Below are 22,576 nucleotides of genomic sequence, written 5' to 3'. Positions count from 1 at the left end.
TTAGCAATAATCATAACAATGATGCAACTCAAAATTTTAAAAAACTCTTAGTCTTATGGTCATAAGAAATAAAAATAATTTTAATTTATAAATTTATTTTTGTTATAGAGGCATATGAGAGGTGACCGATAGCAGACTCTGAACCATTAAATATATTAGAATACAATTATGAAACATAACTGTAATAGAAATACAATTTCTTTTTCAAAAACATTGTATTATTTTTTATTTTCTTATTTTTATAGATTTAGGAGGTACAAGTGCAGGATTGTCACATGACAAAAATACACTGTCGAGGAAGAAAATATATACAATTTTGGAGTGTTAGAGACATTTTTTATATAGATTTTATGAAATGAATGATGGTAGATATAAAATTGCTGTGGCATTTTATCTAATTGTATAAACTTAATAGAATGTTATAGCAATTTTATTTTAAAAAAGAAGTATTTACCATATGTTAGAAAACAAGTCTTCTATAGTCTTTATGCTTTTTAAATGCCAATTTACATGATTTTTCAAAGCTTTTTTAGGAGTTGCATGAGCAAAAAGCATTTAAAGACTCCTACCTCAGTTATGCTTTAAACTTGATTTTCTTTTATCATATGTGATTTAATTGGCCTAATTTAAATTGGTATAATTGGAAATTAAAAAGACACAAGAGTGTCTGGCACATAATTGCTCTTTAATATTATTTCCTCCAGGAACTCCTTTCTGATCTTTGCTCTCTTCCCTAACCAGGTAATCTCTCCCTCTATATCTAGTATGAATCTTCTGCAGTTTTGCTTAACAGAAGGTTTTGTAATTCATGTATCAGTCTCTACTACCTGATGCTAAGCTCCTTGAAGATAGAAAGTATGTTTTAGCAACTAACCTACTCCCCCAAAGTGCCCAGCTTAGTACCTGGTACATAGCAGTTGCTCAGTTCACATTTCTTGAACTGAAGAATAAAGAAGATAAATAATTAGTCTTATGGAAATATTAGATAACCTTAAGTTGGTTTAAGTGTCAGGGTTTCTCTTGTCTATCTCTAGTGAAAACTTATTCCTTTGCATATTTTGTAGGAATAATTTCAGAAGTTACCACTTTCAAACAAAGTTGAAAACCATGAAAGGATTTTCTTTTTTTTTTCCACTGGGGATTGGGGGTGTTATTATTTAGTTCCACTGGTATATTAAAAAATTTTTTCCACCTAGTGTCTTTATCTGTAAAGAAAGGGATTAGAAAATATGATGTCCCTGTTTCTAAAACCAGATAATCTGCATAAATGTTCTGACTTTTATCTTCATGCTTCCTTTAAGTGGAAGAGCAGTGTGGAAGGTTAAACTTTGGAATTCATTGTGAATTTGACTTTATGACGGCAACACATCAGAATTCCTGATATTGGAACAATTCAAGTAAAATCCAGGACTTATTGCCGTCACATTTCTAATTTCCTACCTGTTTTGAAATTTTAAAGTAAATTCACTAATAAAGTCTAATATCTGGTAACTGAAAGTATAGTTTTATAACTAGCAGCTTCTGTGTCACCTGGCGGCTTGAAACGAGAATCTCAGACTCTCCTCTAGGCCTACTGAGTTAGAATCTGTAGTGTGATGAGATCCTTTCACCACAGGAGATTCAAGTGTACATTAAAGTTAAAGAAGCATTGGTCTAATCTGATTGCTCAGCTGTATCCAGTTAATAATCACATAGTCTAGTTCAGGAGTTGGCAAACCATGGCTGACTCTTCCAATCCAGCCCACTACCTTTTTTTGTAAGTAAAGTTTTATTGGAGCACAACCATGCTCATTTGTTTATGTATTGTCCATGGCTGCTTTCTTGCTACAGTGATAGAACTGAGTAGTTGTAATAGTGACCATGTCGCCCTTGAAACTTAAAATGTTAATTCTCTGGCCCTTGACAGAAAATGTGCTCTGCCCTGTCCTAGCTGGTGATAGGTCAGTTACCACCTTTGAGATGAGTGCTTTTTTATGCCAAGCACTATGCTAGATGCTGCGTTTGTTTGGCTGGAAAAATCTTGTTTATCCTTGTTTAAACCTTGCTTTGGGGGAACTATTTTTGTTGTGATTCACTAGCTTTCTAGCACTGAAGAACAAAGTAATTCCTAAGAAGTTTTACTAAAATGTTTCCTTTTTCTCTCTTGAACTTGTAGATTATAGGTTTTGTCTTTAGTCTTGATTTTCCTAAGAAGAAACTTGTTGGTTTCTATGAAAAGGGACCACAGGAATGTTTGTTCCTTGTTATTAGGGGGTTGTAATTAGTTGTGTGAGCCACTCAGGCTTAAAAGACTGATCTTCCCTATTGTTTATCCATGAAGAATTCATCAGTTCTGTTATCCCCAGATCTGTGGATACATAGGGTGGGGTGGGAGGATAGAAGAATCATTTTCATTGAACATGTAATCAGGTTATGTTTCAGTAACTCTCAACATTGGTTACTTAGAAATGCATTCATGGAATTCTATCTTTGTAAAGTGGACTAAACTCAGTAGGTATTCCTAAAAACTTTATCTTTGAAGTTTAAAATGTCTCTCTAAATTGTTCTTAGTGTCTCTGAAGTGACTGCCTAATTCATCAATTGTTTTTGATACACAGCATATTGATTTTTAAATATGAAATGACAGTAAACGGTATTTCTCAGTCTCTTTCTACAGTTCACCTATAGCCTCTTTAGCCCTTTTTAACATTTAGATGAGTGATATTTTACTCTTGTTGCTAGTAAATACACAATCTGCTTTACTTTTAATTTTGTATCTGCTGAACAACTTCCCAGTAGTTTGATTTATTGAGTCTTAAGCTATGTTGATTGAATTTCTGTTATTTTCCTTTATTATCTTGGAGTCTAACCTCTATTAGAAAAGAGGAAGGAGCTTGCCTTTACAAAAAAATTTCCTCTCTTTATTTTGGGGGAATAAAGCCCTAATCATTTTCTTCTCAAGGGATTTTTTGACATATTCTTCCTATGAATTTGCTAGTTCATCTTGGAAGAATGTCCACCAAAAAATAGATAATTCATACAGACAGAATCTAGCAAAACTGAAAAGTGAATGTCCCAATAGGGAGTTCTTTGTGTCATTCTTTCTGTTCCTGCAGAGAAATCAATGGAGTTTGCACTGGAAAATACTGTTTCTTGTGAAAGTATCGTAGGGACCTGTAACTTCTCACTTGGGGAAATAAAAAAGAAACCTAACATCTCTGGCTGTTGAGTAGTGAGTCTCTTGGGTGGCTTGATAGTCTAGATCAATCGGTTTAAAAAATGTCTCTGTTTTTACTTGTGTCACACAATTCTGAACCTCTTCTATTCAGATATTAGAATTGTAAGTATGTACTACAAACTGCCAAATAGTTTTTCAGAAATACAGAATAATTTAAAAAGTTTCTGTTACACCTCTTTTGGAAATGTCATGGTGATGTTAAGGGTTGTTAATATGAGAGTAGCTTTACTATAACAAGTCCAAATATTTTTTATTCTCTAAGGCATAGTTTGGGATTTAGATATGTTCATCTACATTCTTTGCCATGAACAGGACAAAAGTTGTTCCAACTATATTAGAAAATCATCAGAATTACTGTCATTTAGATTATAAGTGAATTTTAAAAAGGTACTTCAATATCTATTTCTCTTTTTTTCTTTCCCCCCTACAACACTGCCTTGATAATAAACTAGTCTCAGACATTAAAAGGCTGTGGAATTGCTTAAATAAACCTGTGCTAGTCATTTTTAAAAATATTTAACAACCCCTAACCCTATATTATTAGGATAAGAAAGAATGTTATTTTTCTCATTGTTTCTGCTCCATTGATTGTGTCTCTTCAAACTCTCTCTTATCCCGTTATTGTGTTTTGGTAACAGAAGCATCCTGTTTTATGAATTGTGTGCGCTGCATTAGCTTAAGAGGGCTTCACTGCGTGATGATGACTTGAGTCCTTTAATTGTGAAGGCAGTTTCTTTTACCTTCATTATGAAAAGGGCAGATAAGGCAGTTTTCATAGCCTAAAGGTTTTTTTTTTTTATAAAGCTTTCCCTCTGTTGGAGTAAAGAATCAGGACAAAAGGAGTAGGCTGTTCTCAGGAATTTCTAGAAATAGCTTTTGAAAGTAAAATTAGGAGATAGCTCTCTGTTCCTCTGCATAAGAACAAAGTCATTTTTACAGCACAGGAATTAGAAGGAAAGGCTCTGATTCTTCTGGGGTTCACTATTTTTTTTCTATTGGTTATAACAACAATAGCTATATTTTTCAGTGTATAAAGTAGGTTTATGTACAGTGTCTCTATATGGGCTTTACTGGTAACCTTGTGCTGTACATAGAGCAGGTGTTACTAGTATTATTTCCATTTTGCAGCTGGGGAAACAGATTGAGGGAAATTATTTACTTCACCATAGTCACATAGCTACCAAATCAGAGACCTTGATTTCTGACTTTAAAATGTACTCTTCCCAGCATACCACACTGCATAAAGTCTTCTTTAATCTGTACTGTTTAGTGTTGGTAAGATTCTTGTGGAAGAATAACATGGCAAATTGGTAAGATTCTTGTGGAAGAATGACATGGGAAAAGTATCATTCTTCCCCAGCAACAAAGTATGCATAACATAAACACTTTGGATGAAATGACTTCTTCAGTATCTTTGAGACAGACTCAGAGCATTCTGAGTCATTTGTACATAAATATTCATATATATATATATATATATATATATATATATTTTTTTTTTTTTTGAGATGGAGTCTTGCTCTGTCGCCCAGGCTGGAGTGCAGTGGCTGGATCTCAGCTCACTGCAAACTCTGCCTCCCGGGCTTACGCCATTCTCCTGTCTCAGCCTCCCGAGTAGCTGGGACTACAGGCACCCACCACCTCGCCCGGCTAGTTTTTTGTTAGCCAGGATGATCTCGATCTCCTGATCTCGTGATCCACCCGTCTCGGCCTTCCAAAGTGCTGGGATTACAGGCTTGAGCCACCACGCCCGGCAATATTCATATTTTATATGTGGATGATTTCTAGGTATTATCCTGCATGATTGATTGATTGATTACATGTTTTGCCCCTACTTTTCAATGGTAGATTTAGCATTGTGGGGTGGCGGTTTCCTTAGAACTTTGTAATTCCTAATCTAAAAATCACTGCATACCCATTGATTTGCATTTTTAATAATTCAACTAATTTTCACGGAATTAAATTAATATTTAAGTTAAACTTGAATGTGCTTTACAAAGAATGGCAATAGACAGCGTTTTTTTTTTAATTTTAAAGGAAAAAATGTCATACCTGGAAGAATGCAAGCATTAAACCATACAAACTATAGTCTAACCAATTTAATTGAGTTATATGGAAAAAATTCTCACAGGAAGTTACTTCATCATTATAATTTTATATTTATTTATTAAAACTTTCCCATATATAAGAAATAGTGGTTTAAAATGGTGATATATGGGTAAATAAAATGTATCTATTCCTTTTCCTCATTTTTCTAATATTAAATATGAATAGTAGTTATTAAACAAATATGATGTCAAGGAACTAGCAGAAGAGGTGAGACTGGAGGAATAGCTAGAAGGCAGATCATGAAAAACCTTGAAAGCCATGTTAAGTGTTTTTTCCTTGTCTCTGAATAAGTTGTTTTTTATTTTTATTGTTTTCAATATTTAAAATTTAAAAAATTTAGTTTCAGGTACATAATGGTTGTATTTATTTATGGTGTGCATGTGATGTTTTGATATAGTCACACTGTGTAATGATCAAATCAGGATAACTGGGGTATCCATCACCTCAAGCATTATAATTTCTCTGTGTTTGGAACATTTCAATTATACTCTCTTAGTTATTTTGAAAATACAAAATAACTTATTGTTAACTGTTGTCACTCTATTGTTCTATCAAATGCTAGCTCTTATTCTCAATGTATTTTTGTACCCATTAATCATTTCCGCTTTATTCCCCAGCTCCTTGCCACCCTTTGCAGCCTCTGGTAACCATCATTCTACCCCTATATTCTTTTTTTTTTTTTCCCACATATGAGAACATGCAACATTTGTCTTTCTTTTCCTGGCTTGTTTCACTTACCATAATGTCCTCCAGTTCCGTCTATGTTGCTGCAAATGATAGGATTCCATTATTTTTTATGGTTAAATAATATTCCATTGTGTGTATATACCACATTTTATTTATTCATTCATCTGTTGGTGGACACTTAGGTTGCTTCCAAATCTTGGCTATTGTGAATAGTGCTGCAGTAAACATGGGAATGCAAATATCTCTTTGATGTACTGATTTCCTTTCTTTTGGATATATATTCAGCAGTGGGACTGCTGGATCATATGGCAGTTCTATTTTTAGTTTTTCTGAGAAAACTCCATAGTCTTCTCCATAGTGGCTGTACTAATTTATATTCCTACCAACAGTGTACGAGGGTTCCCCTTTCTCCACATTCTCACCAGCATTCATTATTGCTGAACGTTTGGATAAAAACCATTTTAACTGTGGTGAGATAATATCTCATTGTAGTTTTAATTTGCATTTCTCTGATGATAATGAGCATTTTTCATATACCTGCTAACCATTCATATGTCTTCTATTGAGAAATGTCTATTCAGATTTTTTGCCCAGTTTTTGAGTGGAAATAATCTTATATCTTATTGAGTTGTTTGAGCTCCATATATATTCCGTTTATTAATTCCTTGTCAAATTTATAGTTTGCAAATATTTTCTCTTATTCTGTAGATTGTCTCCTCGCTTTGTTGATTGTTTCCTTTGCTGTGTAGAAGCTTTTTAGTTTGATGTGTGATCCTGTTTGTCCATTTTTGCTTTGATTGTCTGTACTTTGGAGGTATTACTCAAGAAATCTTTGTCCCGACTTATGTACTAGAATGTTTCCCCAATGTTTTCTTATAGTACTTTTATCCTTTCAGGTGTTAGATTTAAGTCTTTAATCCATTTTGACTTGATTTTTATGTATGGTGAGAGATAGTGGTCAAGTTTCATTCTTCTGTATATATTCACCCAGTTTTCTCAGCCCCATTTATTGAAGATTGTCCTTTCCCAATGTATGTTCTTGGCACCTTTGTCAAAAATGAGTTCACTGCAGGTATGTGCATTTATTTCTGCATTCTCTATTCTGTTATATTTGTCTATGTGTATGTTTTTACGCCAATGCCATGCTGTTTTGGTTACTATAGCTCTGTAGTATAACTTGAAGTCAGGCAGTGTGATTCCTCCAGTTTTGTTGTTTTTGCTCAGGATGGTTTTGCTTTTACTGGGTCTTCATGCTTCTGTATAAATTTTAACATTATGTTTTCTGTTATTGTGAAGAATGTAATTGTTATTTTGATAAGGATTGCATTGAATCTATAGATTGTGGACATTTTAACAATATTGATTCTTCCAATTTATGAACATGGAATATCTTTCCATTTGTTTTTTTCTATGTGTCCTCTTCATTTTCCTTCATCAATGTTTTTTAGTTTTCATTGTAGGGATCTCTCATTTCTTTGGTTAAGTTTATTCCTATGTATTTTATTTTATGTGTAGATATTGTAAATGGAATTCCTTTCTTGGTTTCTTTTTCAGATTGTTCACTGTTGGCATATAGAAATGCTACTGATTTTTGAATGTCAATTTTGTATTCTGCAACTTTCCTGAGTTTAATGGTCCTAATTTTGTTTTGGTAGAGTCTCCAGGTTTTTCTAAATATGAGATCATATCATTTGGAAACAAAAATAATTTTACTTATTTTTTTCCAATTGGGATGCCCTTTCTTTCTTTTGCTTGATTGCTCTAGCTGGGATTTTCTGTACTATGTTGAATAATGGTGAATGTGAGTATTCTTGTCTTGTTCCATATCTTAATGGAAAAGCTTTCAGTTTTCCTCATTCAGTATGCTGCTAGCTGTTGATCTGTCTTATATGGTTTTTATTGTATTGAGGTATGTTCTTTCTATACCCAGTTTTTTTTTTTTTTTTTGAGAGGTTTTTTTTTTTTTTAATCATGAAGGGATGTTGAATTTTATTGAATTCTTTTTCAGCATCAGTTGAAATGATCATATGGTCTTTGTCCTTCATTCTGATATAACGTATTGCATTGATTGATTTGCATATGTTGAACCATCCTTGCATCCCTGAGATGAATCCTACTTGATCATGAGGAACGATCTTTTTAATGTATTGTTGAATTTGGTGTGGTGGCATTTTGTTGAGGTTTTGCATCTGTGTTTGTCAGAGATATTGGCCTGTAGTTTTCTTTTTGTAGTGTGTCTTTGTCTGCTTTTGGTATCAGGGTAGTAACGGCTTCATAGAATGGGTCTGGAAGTACTCCCTCCTCTTCTATTTTTTGGAATAATTTGAGTAGGGTTGATATTAGTTCTTCTTTAAATATTTGGTAGAAATCAGCAATGAAGCCATCAGATTATGGGCTTTTATTGATGAGAAACTGTTATGGCTGCAATCTCATTACTTTTTATTGGCTGATTAAGGCTTTGGATTTCTTTTTGATTCAATCTTGGTAGGCCATATGTGTCTACAAATTTATCTGTTTCTTCTGGGTTTTCCAATTTATTGTCTATAGTTGCTCATAGTCTTCTCTAATGATCGTTTGAATTTTTGTGGTATTGTACTTTGTGAATGTTTTTTGTAATGTTCCCTTTTTCATCTCTGATTTTATTTATTTGAATGTTCTCTCTTTTTTTCTTAATTAGTCTGGCTAAAGGTTTGTTGATTTTACTCATCTTTTCAAGAAACCAACTTTTCATTTCATTGATCTTTTTATTGTCTTTCAGTCTTCATTTACTTCTGCTCTGATCTTTGTTTCTTTTGTTCTACTAATTTTGGGTTTGATTTACTGTTTTCTAGTTCTTTAAGATGTATTGTTCGGTGGTTTGTTTGAAGTTTTTCTACTTTATTGATGTAAGCACTTTATTGGTATCAGCTTTCCTCTTAGTACTGCTTTTGGTGTATCCCATATGTTTTGGTATGTTTGTGTTCTTCATTTATTTCAAGGAATTTTTCACTTTCCTTTTTAATTTTTTCATTGACTGGTCTTTCAGGAGCATGTTGTTGAATTTCCATATGTTCGTATAGTTTCCAAAATTATTCTTGTTACTGATTTCTAGTTTTATTCCGTTGTGGTCAGGAAAACTACTTGATATGATTACTATTTTTATAAATTCTTTTAGACTTGTTTCGTGGTCTATCATATGGTCTATCCTTGAGAGTATTTCATTTGCTCCTCAGCACTCTTAAGATCTTACTGCATCGTCTTTTTGTCTTAATTTTGAAAATATTGGCCGGGCACGGTGGCTCATGCCTGTAATCCCAGCACTTTGGGAGGCCGACACCGGTAGATCACCTGAGATCAGGAGTTCGAGACCAGTCTGACTAACATGGTGAAACCCCATCTCTACTAAATCCCCCCAAAAAATTAGCTGGACGTGATGGCACATGCCTGTAATCCCAGCTACTTGGGAGGCTGAGGCAGGAGAATTGCTTGAACCCAGGAGGCAGAGGTTATAGTGAGCCGAGATTGCACCATTGCACTCCAGCCGGGCAACAAGGGTGAATCTCCATCTCAAAAAAAAAAAAAAAGAAAAGAAGGAAAGAAAATGTTATTCTCAGTTGTTCCTTTTCAGGTAGTCTGTGTTTTTTCCCTTTAACTTTGAGGATTGTTGTTTTGTCTTTGGTGTTTAATGGTCATATTATAATGTATTAATATATAAGCTTATTTGTATTACAAGTTAAGTTAGAGAATTAATGTATTTTATTAATTTTGGAAATTCTTAGCCATTACTTTTTTGACTAGTGTTTTTTTTCTATTCTTTAAAAAAATTTATTTTGAAATTACTTTAAACTTATGGAAAGTTTAAAGGATATATACATAGAATGGAGTATTATTTGGCAATAAAAAGAAGTGAGCACTAACACATACTACAACATGGATGAACTTTGGAAAAGGTATGCTAACTGATAGAAGCCAGACACCGAAGAGCACATATTATATTATTCTATTTATAGGAAATGCCCAGAATAGGCACATTTATATAGAGAGAAAGTAGATTTGTGGTTGCCTAGATTTGAGGAGCTTAGGGGGCAATCAAGAATGATGAATGATTATGGTTTTTTTGGGAGGAGGTGATAAAAATGTTTCAAACTTGAATGTGATGGTTGTGTGGCTTTGTAAGTATACCAAAAACCAGTGAATTGTACACTTTACATGAGGAATTGTATGGTATTTGAATTATATATCAAAAGAGCTGTTGTTAAAAGAGAAAATAGATAATTATTTCATGTTTTTTTCACCCTTCTTCCCCTAATATTAACATCTTGCTTATGTAACTATAATACAGTTATTAAAACTAAGAAATTAATATTGGTGCAGTGCTGTTAACTGAATTATGGACATGTGTGTTTAAGATGTCCTTTTTCTGTTTCAGGATCCCATGTTGCATTTAGGTGTCACATTTCTTTATTAGCCCGTTTTCATACTGCTGATAAAAACATACCCAAGACTGGGCAATTTACAAAAGACAGAGGTTTAATTGGACTTACAGTTCCACGTGGCTGGGGAAGCCTCACAATCATGGCCTTTTCTTCTGCCCTAGGAGACTTTAATTGCTTGAGAATAGTGCAAAGCTCTCTTATTAGTTCCTCAGTCTCTTGGCCTTTGTCCCTGTTCTGCACTGTTTTCTTTGTTTTGCTTTGTTTTTGTTGTTGTTTTTGAGACAGAGTCTCGCTCTGTAGCCCAGGCTGAAGTGCAGTGGCATGATCTCGGCCCACTGACACCTCCGCCTCCTGGGTTCAAGCGATTTTTGTGCCCCAGCCTCCCCAGTAGCTGGGGCATATGCCTCCACGCCTGGCTAATTTTTGTATTTTTAGTAGAGAGGGGGTTTCACCATGTTGGCCAGGCTGGTCTCGAATTCCTGACCTCAAGTGATCCACCCACCTTGGCCCCCCAAAGTGCTGGGATTACAGGCATGAGCCACTACGCCAGGCCCAAATGAATTTGTTAAGAATAGCTTTTAAATTGTTTTGTATTTCTTAACTTGAAATCCCTATAGCCTGCCTTTTCTTTTAGATTTGGTTCTGACTGCTTTGATATTCTAGGTATTCTGTGATCTACCAGCCTTTCCCCACCAATACTCATGCTTTTGTACCTACAACATGTTTTGTGTTTGACTTGTGCTTTCCATTTTCTTGTGGCATGGCTGTGTGATTTCTGTTCATTCTTTCTTCAAATCTCTTCCCAAGCCTTATCGTCTCTTGATACCCTCCCTGATGACTCCCGCCCACTGACTTATCTTTCCTCTATAGATTCCTCTTGAAACTATTTTCTGTTGAAATAGTTTAAAATCATATCATATACCTTTTTGTTTCCAATAATTTAGAATGATGTGTCTTTTTCTTCCTTTACAATAAGGTGTCAAGTTTTTGAAGGATTAGATCATCCTTATATTTTATTGTTTCTCTGAGTACTGTGTACCACTCTGGGTATGCAACTGTGCTGAATTGATAGCTTTTAGAGAATTGGTTTGGGTTTTTTTTCAAATGCTGATGATTTATAATATCAGAGTTACTTCTTTGTGTAAATGTGCCTACTGTCATGCCTGGTCTACAGTACTGCCCTTAGGAAAGGTTAGTTGAACCCAAATCATGTAGGGGATCCCAAATCAAAGAGTATTTATTATTCTACTGTTTCACGGGAAGTATAAAGTAATAGCAAATGCACTGAATCCAGGTTTTCTCAGAAATACTCTGTCTACTGTCTTTTCTTTGAACCTCTTCTTAATCTGTCTCCTTAAGTATATATTACTAATTTATCTTTGACATTTTTAAATTTACTACCTTATGTAGTTTTTCTAAATAATTTATACTTGTAGATAGAGAATAATTGTATGTGTTAATTACAGCTTAAAAGAAGAGATTGGAGTATTTTAGAAAGATTAATTCTTGTTAAAGCCTATCTAATTGATCTGTGTTTGCATTCTTCCTATCTGAGTCTCAAAATTTTCATAAAACGTCTATCAGTGAAAATATCATCAGTGTTAGCTGGAATTGAACTTAAGAACACATTTGACTATCCATAAAACCAGATATTGAAATGAATGAAGAACCCCTGGCTTAAGAAAATGGGGTCAAATTAGAAATGATATAACATTTTTGCTGGGCTTTAGATTTATTTTATCATTAATGACCTCTTTAAAAACCAGAATTGACTTTTAAAACGTCTTAAATTATTATGTTGAATACTACAGTTATTCTCCTGCCTCTTAAAAGCTTGTAAGGTGATTTGAGAATGTTTGATTTATATATGTTAACACTCCAGTTTTCTGAGTGGTGATATTGTTTCAACAGCCTGAAAAACTCTAAAAAATGTGGAAACCTGGCTTTAGAAAGAAATGTGCTAGCATTGTCTTACCCACTTTGTTTCAGGGACTGGTTCTTAAACAATGTATATAGCTAGATAATCTGGAGTTAATTTTGTGTGTGTCGGTGAGAGTGAGAGCTTATGTGCTTAGGAGAGAGTTATTTACTTGGTTAACTAAAAGCAAAGTAGTAAAAAAGCAATTGTGTGAGGCAGGCACAACTTCAACAGTTTACATTGGTTTAAGTAATTTCATTTGAGGGGTGGTACCTTATTAAATCCTATCTTCTAGGCATAGTCTTATTTTTTTCCTAAGTTTCCTTATAATAAAATATAGTACTCTTACTTAATGGCTTTATATATGTTGGGGTCTTATTCGGTGTTGACCTTTTTTATTTGCTTCACAGGTTGTTTGCATTCGCTCTACTTGGAATGCTCTCTCTCCAAAGCTAAGTTGTGACACAAGACCTCTCATTCTGAAGACACTGAGTGAACTATTTTCTCTGGTTCCTTCTTTAACAGTCAATACAACTGAATATGAGGTATGCATTTGGAGCTCAACACATTGCCTGCTTCTTCATTGGAAAGATGTGTGTTATAATAGCTTTTGGAATAAATATTCCTAATCTTTTGTTGTTGTTCTGAGACCATGTTGATATGTTTATGGACTCTTAGGAGTAGAAGGATAGCTCCTCATCAATCTTATGTCTAAAACTTATTTACATAAAGGATACCACCTTTTAATTATGAGCGTATTGTCAAGATTTTAAAGTCATTGTCCTAAAACTAGTGTTTCCAAAATAATAGAATTCATAAAGCCAACAATTTAAAATCATTTTTTTAATGTTTTAAATTCTAAAAAATAAGCCACAAAGACATTAATAAAGGCAGGACAGACTCTCCGAACTTTGTGAATTACTCAGTGTTTGTCATTCTAATGAGTTGAAATACTTGGTGGAAGATTCTTTGTAATAAGATTCATATATTAGTGCTTAATATTTTCTTCATTATCTCTTCTTTGAGTGAAATGCATCAGAGGGTAGTGAATTACATTTATGCCTCTACGTTTGTAAGCCATGTTTTTTTTCATGCTTGCCTTTTTCCTTTTCTCTCAAAGAGCAGCTGTTGATTTTCACTTGCAGTCTTGTTGAACTTCTCGTTTGATTTAGTTTTTCACAGACTTTGATAAACTGCCATTCCAGCCATCAGATTCCAATAATAGTCCCTAATATATGTTAGATCATCTGATTAAGACAGGCTTAGAAGATACTTCCGCTCATTCTAAATGCTGCACAATGAATAAAATCAAATTTATCCTTACTGGCTATACAATACCTATCACAGTACCTGGTGCATAATCTGTATGTAGTAAGTAGTTGTTGAATGAATGAATCAATACAGGATATTTTAGTTTATTCTTACATGTAGCCTTTTTTTTTAGGGTCTTAAAAAAAGAATCAGTTTGTGACTCTGAGTATATAGTTCACCAACATTCTTTCTTATGGCTGCAGTTCACAGGCACATGCTCTTATATTGTCAGAGAGTCTACAGGGCTACTGATAATGAGCTAAGACTAAAAGCCAATGTAAGGCCATATTGGGTGTATTTACTTTCTTTTTTCAGGGGCTAAAATCATATACCTTTGTGTTGCTTGTACCTTGAGTTAATCAGATTTTATTACAGGTTAATTTATGAATTGGTTTGTGTGTTGGTTTTTTGTGTTGGCTTATCCATGGTTGTGAATTATCTTTTGGACTAGATTTTTTTTTCTTTCAGATTTTACATTCTTTTCCTCTGGTATCTTATTTTGGTTGTCTTCATGCTTATATTAGGGCTCCTCTGTTGTTCAGGCAGACTGCTTTGGGGTCATTCTCTCCATCTCTTCCAGTCCATTTGGGGGGGGGGTCTCTTCAGTGAACATAGTCCCCTTAAAAGCAGAAGTGAAGGCCGGGCGCGGTGGCTCAAGCCTGTAATCCCAGCACTTTGGGAGGCCGAGACGGGCGGATCACGAGGCCAGGAGATCGAGACCATCCTGGCTAACACAGTGAAACCCCGTCTCTACTAAAAAAATACAAAAAACTAGCCGGGCGAGGTGGCGGGCGCCTATAGTCCCAGCTACTCGGGAGGCTGAGGCAGGAGAATGACGTAAACCCGGGAGGCGGAGCTTGCAGTGAGCTGAGATCCGGCCACTGTACTCCAGCCCGGGCGACAGAGTGAGACTCCGTCTCAAAAAAAAAAAAAAAAAAAAAAAGCAGAAGTGAAGAAATGTAGAAGGGAGAGACCCTCCTTCCTCCTCCCCCTTTTATCTGTGTGTGTTTAGATAATTGGTTTTTTAACTACTTAGAATTTGTTTGGATGTGAGCCAAAGTTGAATTTAATTTTTCCCAAAGCACTTCTTAAGTCATTTCTATCCCTAGTAACTTCATTACCTTAAGTTTCCCTAAAATGTAGTCCAACCTGTTTACACCAAGTCCATAAAGCATTCTGGAATCTGGCCTCATTAGTGGTCTGTATCCTGCACTCCAAAAAAATTAAACCGCTTATAGTGTCCTTATCTTCCTCCAAACTTTTCCATTTATTTTCCTTTGTTCATATTATTCCCTCTATCTCAAATTACTTTCCTTTTCATCTTTAATTTAAAAATATATTTTAGGAAGAAAAGGATTGTTTTACCTCATCCCATCTTTTGAGAGTTTGTCTGCAAGCTGGAGTCTTTTGTTCCCAAAGTTCTTTATACTGTTCTAAGAACACTTATTCTATTTATACTACAGATATAGGTATGCATGTATTATTTTCCCCATTGAACTATAAGCTTATTGAAAATAGAGTCCATGATTTAATTATAGTGTATTTTCTGAATTGCTTTGCACAGTGCTTGCTTCACTTATTCATTGAATCAGAATATATTTATTAAAACTGCACTAGGTCTTAGAGATACTAATAAGTATAGTCAACCCTATTTTTAGTACCTATTCAATCCCCAGCACTCTTACCAGTTTATACCAATTAGTTTTAATATCTGATAGGAAGGTATCATTTTTTATTGTGTAGTTACAGAAACTAAAGCTTTGAGAGACCTATTTATTTGACAAATATTTATTGAGTATCTGCTATATTCTAGGCAAGTAACTTGACTCAGACTGTAGTTAAAAAGCTAAGTGAAAGCTGATGTCTGAACTCGGGACTTACTAGTTTCATATCTTTTGTTTTCACATTATACCATGTTATCAGTCCCTGCCTTCTAGAAGCTCAAAGGTAGTTAAAGGAGACAGATATGAGTGATGATAATTATAATAACATTTGATGAGCACAGTTAATTAAAGAGCAATGAGAGTATGGTGGAGAAAATGACAAACATTCTTATCAAGAATCCAAGGAAATTATTTATGTGTGCTATTGGACTTGGAACTGGAAGAATTAATACACTGTTGCTTCCCATTGAAGTTTGGGGACTAGAATATGCAAAGGCAAGGAGGTATAGAGGAACCTAATATGATTTAGAAGGGCAAAAAGTTAGATGTGGTGGCAATGAAGACCACCGACTGTTGGAAGGTAAATGGCTTTTATGCTCAATCAATTATTTAATACACATTTGTCTTCTTTGAGGAACTGTGTGGTCTCTGTGGTCTAGGTCTTTGAAATTAAAAACACACAGTCACTGCCTTAAGTGTTGTACAACCTCATAGCGAGTTAGTCATGATAGATGCTGAGGTGTACCATGTGCCGTATGGCCACTTGGAGAAAGGAAAACTCTCTTCTGGGTAGGCTAGAACAGTGGCATGAAAGAGTGACATTTCTGTTAGTACTTGAAGGGACTAAGAGTAAGAAATGGTTAGGTTTCTAAATTTCATAATCTTAAAATCTTAATGTGTTTAAAATATCCATGTGCTTAGAAGATGAGTTTGTTTCTGAATATTTACATTTTATGAATGATGGGTGAATACACATCAAGTGAATTTCTGGTGATGTTATTTTAAAAGTGACTTAATTTTCATTATTTGCTACTTTGGATTGTTTATTCTCAGTTTTAGCTTGGTCTTAACAATTTATTCTTTTGTTTGTTAACTTTTCAGAATTTTAAAGTTCAAGTCCTCAGCTTTCTCTGGACTCATACTCAAAACAAGGTATTATCACAAGGCTTGTCAGTGAATCAGAACAAAGCTAGGGAAATAATTTTGAAATTTGTAAAATAAGACTCTTAGGATAAAAGGTACAACTGTCTTGAAATAATGGGTTCCCAATTTTTAAAAAACATGATTATTCATAAGTTTTGGTTTTAAAATTATTCTCAATTGATGCCCATTAATACATTTTTACCATAAAGTGCACTTAATACTTGGTGAATCTGACAGATGGGAAGAGGAACTGTTGATATTATTTTATATTTTTATATGGTCTTTCCCCTTTCCTGCTTTGCCCTGTCCCCACCAACAAGCATACCAAAGAAACAAAAAGTCCAGTCCATCTTTTAGGTGTTGTTACCAATCAAGGATTATATATGGAGATGCTGGTGGTGTTATACCTAACTCATGGATGAATGAGTTTAGATTCCAAAAGGCTAACTTGTCCTATTAATAGGTAGAGAATCGAATCCAAACCTAGGCCTATCAGACAGTAATTCCTTATTCCTCTTCTGCTAAATCATACTACTTCATGGAGACTTGAGCAATTATGAGTTACTTTATATTTAATGTTCAAACTAGGATAAAAATTTAGTATTTTTGATCTCCTTGCCCATTTTTAATTGGGCATATTCTCCAGAAAAATGTTTAATGCTGATAATTTTTTCCAATTGTTCTTACTTCCCTTCGCAGACCCTTTCACTTTTTTTTGCAATATTTTCTTTTGAAACGAGGATTAAATTTCTTGCTCTCTCTTCTGAAATTGCTAGTAAATACACTTTTGGCGTAGGCAAAGCGTTAATACCATTTTCAAAGCACTGACTGTAGAATCTTGGGATTGGTGGGGGAAGGTTTCTTTCCCCCTCCAGATTTGATGTTTAATGTATGTTGTGCTTTTTTGTTCACTTGCTTTTTTTTTTTTTTTTTTTTTTTTTTTAACCCTATCTAGGACCCAATTGTAGCAAATGCTGCGTATAGATCCCTGTCCAACTTTAGTGCAGGAGAACACACCATTCTTCATCTGCCTGAAAAGGTAGGCATATCTGCTTTCTCACTGGTATTTCTTAATTTGCTAGGGTTTACAACTTTGTCTGTCTCATCTTAGGAGATCCTTACCTGATGAATATATATGTAACCCTAGATTTGTTGTCCATGCAAGATAAAAATTCATACCCATTATTTGTTTATCTATAAAAGACTGCAGAGGTTTGAAGCAGACGGAAGACACCAATGATGCAAATGAAATCTTAAGTTGACTGGGTATGTGACTTGCTCCAGATCTGAGTCACTCATAGGAATCCCTTTGCCTAGTTAGTATACCATCCTGGACTTTAATCCAAGCACGGCGTTCATAGACTAAGATTTTATACCACATGTGCAGCCAAAGATCTCTATTTGTGATAAAGAATGTGATGCCATATGAAAAAATCTGCTTTTTTTTTTTTTTTTTTTTAGTATATATTAAATGGTTTATAGGTTAGCACCAGAAAACTGGATGAAGAAAGTATCACTCTGTTTTAAGTGTTAACACATAGTGTGATATTATCTTCGTTTTTAGACTAAACTAAACACATACAACCTTTTCTAGTATCTGCCTATTATAATCAGCTTTAAATTAGTAGATCCTATTAAGGGGTTAAATATCTGATTTCTTATTTAGTGCCAGTATGAATTCAAATGCATACAGATGTTTATTGAATGCCTCTGAAGTGTCAAGCAGACATTGTGTTAGATGAAGTTACATGTAACATTACTCAGAATCTGTCTTTGAGGTTAAGTGGCAAGAAGGTTTGGTGTGAATTCCTTGGGATCCTCAGGCATTAAAATTGGTTTGACTTTTTCTTCTGGATTCCGTTTATACTGAGATTAGATGCCAGTAGGAACCAGGCAAACTTCTGTTTACTAAATTGAATTGGAGCCACCATATAAAAAGGGTTGAAAATAGGCTCTTGTAAAACCATTTCCTAAGTCAGGCAGGATTTCCTATGTCATTGAGGACTTACAAAGACAGACTGACCACTTGACATGCAGCGATCACAAATGGGAAAACTTAAGTAAAGATGTTTTATGACTCATACAATTAAAAAGGTGGGACTTCAGACTGCACTGTGGTAACTAGCAATACCCATTCTTGCTTTAAAAAAGAAAAGAAAAGGAAAAAAGCTACATGTAAATTTGATATGCAAACACCTGCCAATAGATTAGCTACAGCATCTGGAGAGGTACCTTTTATTCTTGTTTTTAATAGGCAATTATTCATTTAAATCACAACATAAAAATTACCTTTATTTTTACCTTTTGTTCCTAAAATAGTCCAGCTGGAGTAATAGCTTTTATTAAATAACTCCAGCATACTCTTGACATTTAGTTAGTCTCTACCTTTTAAAATATTGACATGTTTATATATTTTTTTTTCTGATTTTGGGTTTATATTCAATTTCCAATTATGTTTGCAAGAGTTTATAAGTGCTATACTCAGTCAAATGTTAGCTACTTCCTTAATCTAACTCTTCTAAACTCTTTGATCCCTGAATAGCCATAAATAGCTCTTTATATCTTCCAACATAAATGGTAAATGTACTTAGAGTTGAGGTTTTCTATATATGTTTGGGTTTTCAGCATCAGAGTGAAAAGAGCTATAAAGGAAAGCTATAAGGCTTATCCTTTTGTAGCTATGCTTTTCAGCTTTTTTTTTTTTTTCCCCTGCCCTAATCCCCTTCTGGGATATGACCCACTCCAAAAAGTAACAATAGCTCGGTGCAGTGGATATTCTGAACTGAGGTTGAGATGAGGGGTATAAGTGGTTTGAAAGAGTCTTCCTCACTGACCCCAGCTTCTGATACCGAGGACCTATCTCTTTATGGAGAATCATTGCTTCTAAGACCACATCATGCATTCTTCTTCTTTTCATTGATTGCTACATTTCAGTTTGGCTGTTCGAACACCTAAAGACTAAAAGTCTAGAAAGTGTTCAATGTATTCATATCCCAAACAAGTCCCCAAAGGCTAAGGATATAGCCTGGTCGGTGCTTCACCTTAGTTTTGTAGATGTGACACTATAAAACAGTGATGTGAAACTGCACCTCATTTTTCTATAAAAATGTATTTTCAAATGTTTTGGAAGTTCCTATCAAGTGGGACTTCTGTAATGTAGAAACTAAGATTCTTTGTTGACAGACATTACTTTGCACTAAGGGCAATTGGTTTACACACAAGACTTAAGGTTATCTATTTTTCCAGTGAAAATGTGTCCATATTCTCTCTTCTTACCTATGGAAACTTGTGTCAAACTTTTGAGCCCATCGTGAATTTCAAATAGAACTTATATATATATATATATATTTTTATATATATATATTTATATATATATAGTATCCTTACAAATGTGGCTACTTTGTGAATTATAATTCAGCTACTTTTTAAAGTACTGATTTTCTTTAAATTTACTTAAGAAATACTTTACGTTGATTGCTGAACATCAATTTATGTTGTATAACTTGTTGAAAGTTAACAGACTGATAGAACAAAAAGAGAGGAGTGGCAGATATCAGAACAAAGATTTAGGGTTGAATGAAACAGTACATCTAAGGTAAGGTGGAAAATGGCACTGGATAGATGGTAGAGCTGAATGAGATACAATAATATGAGTTAAGAATTTGAATACCATGTTGATGAATTCATCTTCCTTGTCATTTGTTATTAAGAATTTCTGTGGGAGTAGAGGTGATGGACATGTAATACTTGCATTGGTTTAATAATAATTTATTTGGTATGTACGAAGTGCTAAGTCCTACCTTAAGAGCTGAGGATGTTGACTGAATGCATGTATTTTTTTGGTTTGTAACAGGATCATTGTTAATCACTTAAAGCACACAGATGTAAAATTGGTTCAAAAATGCCAGGGGACTTCTTTGAGGACATGTTGATTGTAATGTTGAAAAATAGATAAGAATGATTTTTCCCTTTTAGCTTTTATTTTTTCTGTTTTTATAAAAGCTAGTTACACTTCCCCTGTCTTCTTTAGCGCACCTCCCCAAAAGAAAAAACAAACAAACAAAAAACTATAGAGAAGTTTCCTTGTTAAAAGAATCAGTAATGGATAAACATTTAGGTAGAAGATACTGACTTTCCTCTCTGACTTGGTTTCATTAAAAAACATTCACCTATTTAAAAATTAAACTTGTTTTCTTGATTTCTAGGGTTAATTTTAGAAATAATATAAAAGAACTGATTATGCATTCAGGGTTGGTATAAATATGGTGTAACCCGTTTGGCTTTGATTTAAAGTGAATGTCACTGCATTCATCAGAAGCTGTTTCTCTTTTTAACTGAATAATTTATGCAGATACTTGACGTGTTCCAAATAAAATTCTCTGTTTATGCACAAACTCTTGGATTTCCATAGGTTACAGACACAGAAAGTTGGTTGAAAGGTTATCCGGCTCAGAATTCACAGTGAGGCATTTTGTGGGATACACTTTCCAGTACAGATGGTCCCTGATTATAATGATTGGACTTACGATTTTTCAACTTTATGATGGTGCAAAAGTGATACATATTAGGTAGAAATGGTACTTCGAATTTTGAATTTTGATCTTTTCTCAGGCTAGTGATATGTGGTAAACCACTCTCTTGTGATGCTGGGACGCAGCATCAGATCGCAGCTCCCAATCGCATTGAATCACAAGGGTAAACAACTGATATTCTGTAGTGTTCTGTGTTACCAGATGGTTCTGCCCATCTGTAGGCTAATGTAAGTGTTCTGAGCACACTTAAGGTATGCTAGGCTAAGCTGTAATGTTTGGCAGGTTAAGTGTGTTAAACACATTTTTGTCTTCCAATATTTTCAACCTACGATGGGTTTATTGGGACACAACCCCCATCATGAATCAAGAAGTATCTATATTCAATTTGAAGCAGGTTTTAAAAGTAAATTATCAGCCGGGTGTGGTGGCTTACACCTGTAATCCCAGCACTTTGGGAGGCCGAGGCAGGCAGATCACTAGAGGTCAGGAGTTTGAGACCAGCCTGGCCGACAAGGTGAAACCCCATCTCTACTAAAAATACAAAAACTAGCCCGGGGTGGTGGTGGGGGGCCTGTAATCCCAGCTACTTAGGAGGCTGAGGCAGGAGAATTGCTTGAACTCTGGAGGTGGATGTTGCAGTGAGCTGAGATCATGCCACTGCACTCCAGCCCAGATAACAGAGTGAGACTCTGTCTCAAAAAAAAAAAAAAAGTAAATTATCATTTTAAACTTTCCATTTAAGTTTTTTCAACAAAGCTTAGTTATAAGAGGCAGGTCATTTTTGTTGGTGGTGTGTATGTGTATTTTAGTAGGTTGGCACAAAAGTAATTGCAGTTTTTTACTTTTGTGCCAACCTAATAGATACATATGCAGTTTTTTTTTTTTCTGAGTGTTTTAGCAGCTAATATATTATTGCCAAAATTTTATAACTTTAACAGGAATTCTTTCAACTGAGTTCTCTTGCTTCTCTATAGTTTTACTTGCATTGACCTTATTAAATTGTTGCATGCAACCAGGGGGAAAAACTGGTATTAGCCTAGGGAAGGTAGAACAAATAATTCTTTTAAGAAGTGATCAGAGGAGTGAAGAACTTACTCATGTAACCAAACACCACATGTTCCCAAATAATCTATGGAAATAAAAAATTAACAACAAAAAAAAAGAAATGATCAGAGGAGAAAGGAAATTTAATGGAACCAAAATGTAATAATAAGTGCTAATTTGTCCAGGAGAATCAGCTCACCTATTAGGAAACAAAATTGAAGGAGTGATCAAACCATTATAAATACATATAGTATATAATCTATTATTAAATTATAATACATGTGTAATTTCTTTACTAAAATGTATGCACATTTGAGATGCACACATGCTATTCACTGCATAGAAGATAATATAGCACACAGTTATGTGAATATGAAATTAGACAATTTAAGATTGATGGGTTGGTCAGTTTGCTTTATCCCCAGTCTAATAACTGTTTCTTTAGTGGCCCTTAAAAATATTGATGACCCAAGTGCAGTGACTCGTATTAAGTAATTAGGTTGACTGTGCAGAAGGACAGGATAGGAGGATAGCAT

The 22,576-nt window shown here is 34.4% G+C and overlaps 1 protein-coding gene across 4 annotated transcripts in view; it reads left to right on the top strand.

The window, feature by feature from the left end:
• The window catches only part of FOCAD (focadhesin), a 314,136-nt gene that overhangs the window by 170,318 nt on the left and 121,242 nt on the right, over positions 1–22,576 (top strand). For all 4 annotated transcript variants that reach the window (XM_077966008.1, XM_028835129.2, XM_077966010.1 and 1 more), the window contains 3 exons: positions 12,757–12,891; positions 16,423–16,473; positions 17,420–17,503. In XM_077966008.1, coding sequence (XP_077822134.1) covers positions 12,757–12,891; positions 16,423–16,473; positions 17,420–17,503 — 270 coding nt within the window. The remainder of the gene's footprint in view (positions 1–12,756; positions 12,892–16,422; positions 16,474–17,419; positions 17,504–22,576) is intronic.

The sequence above is a fragment of the Macaca mulatta genome, chromosome 15 (genome assembly GCF_049350105.2).
Source record: "Macaca mulatta isolate MMU2019108-1 chromosome 15, T2T-MMU8v2.0, whole genome shotgun sequence".
NCBI lineage: Eukaryota > Metazoa > Chordata > Mammalia > Primates > Cercopithecidae > Macaca > Macaca mulatta.
This window is presented reverse-complemented; position numbering and strand designations above follow the sequence as displayed.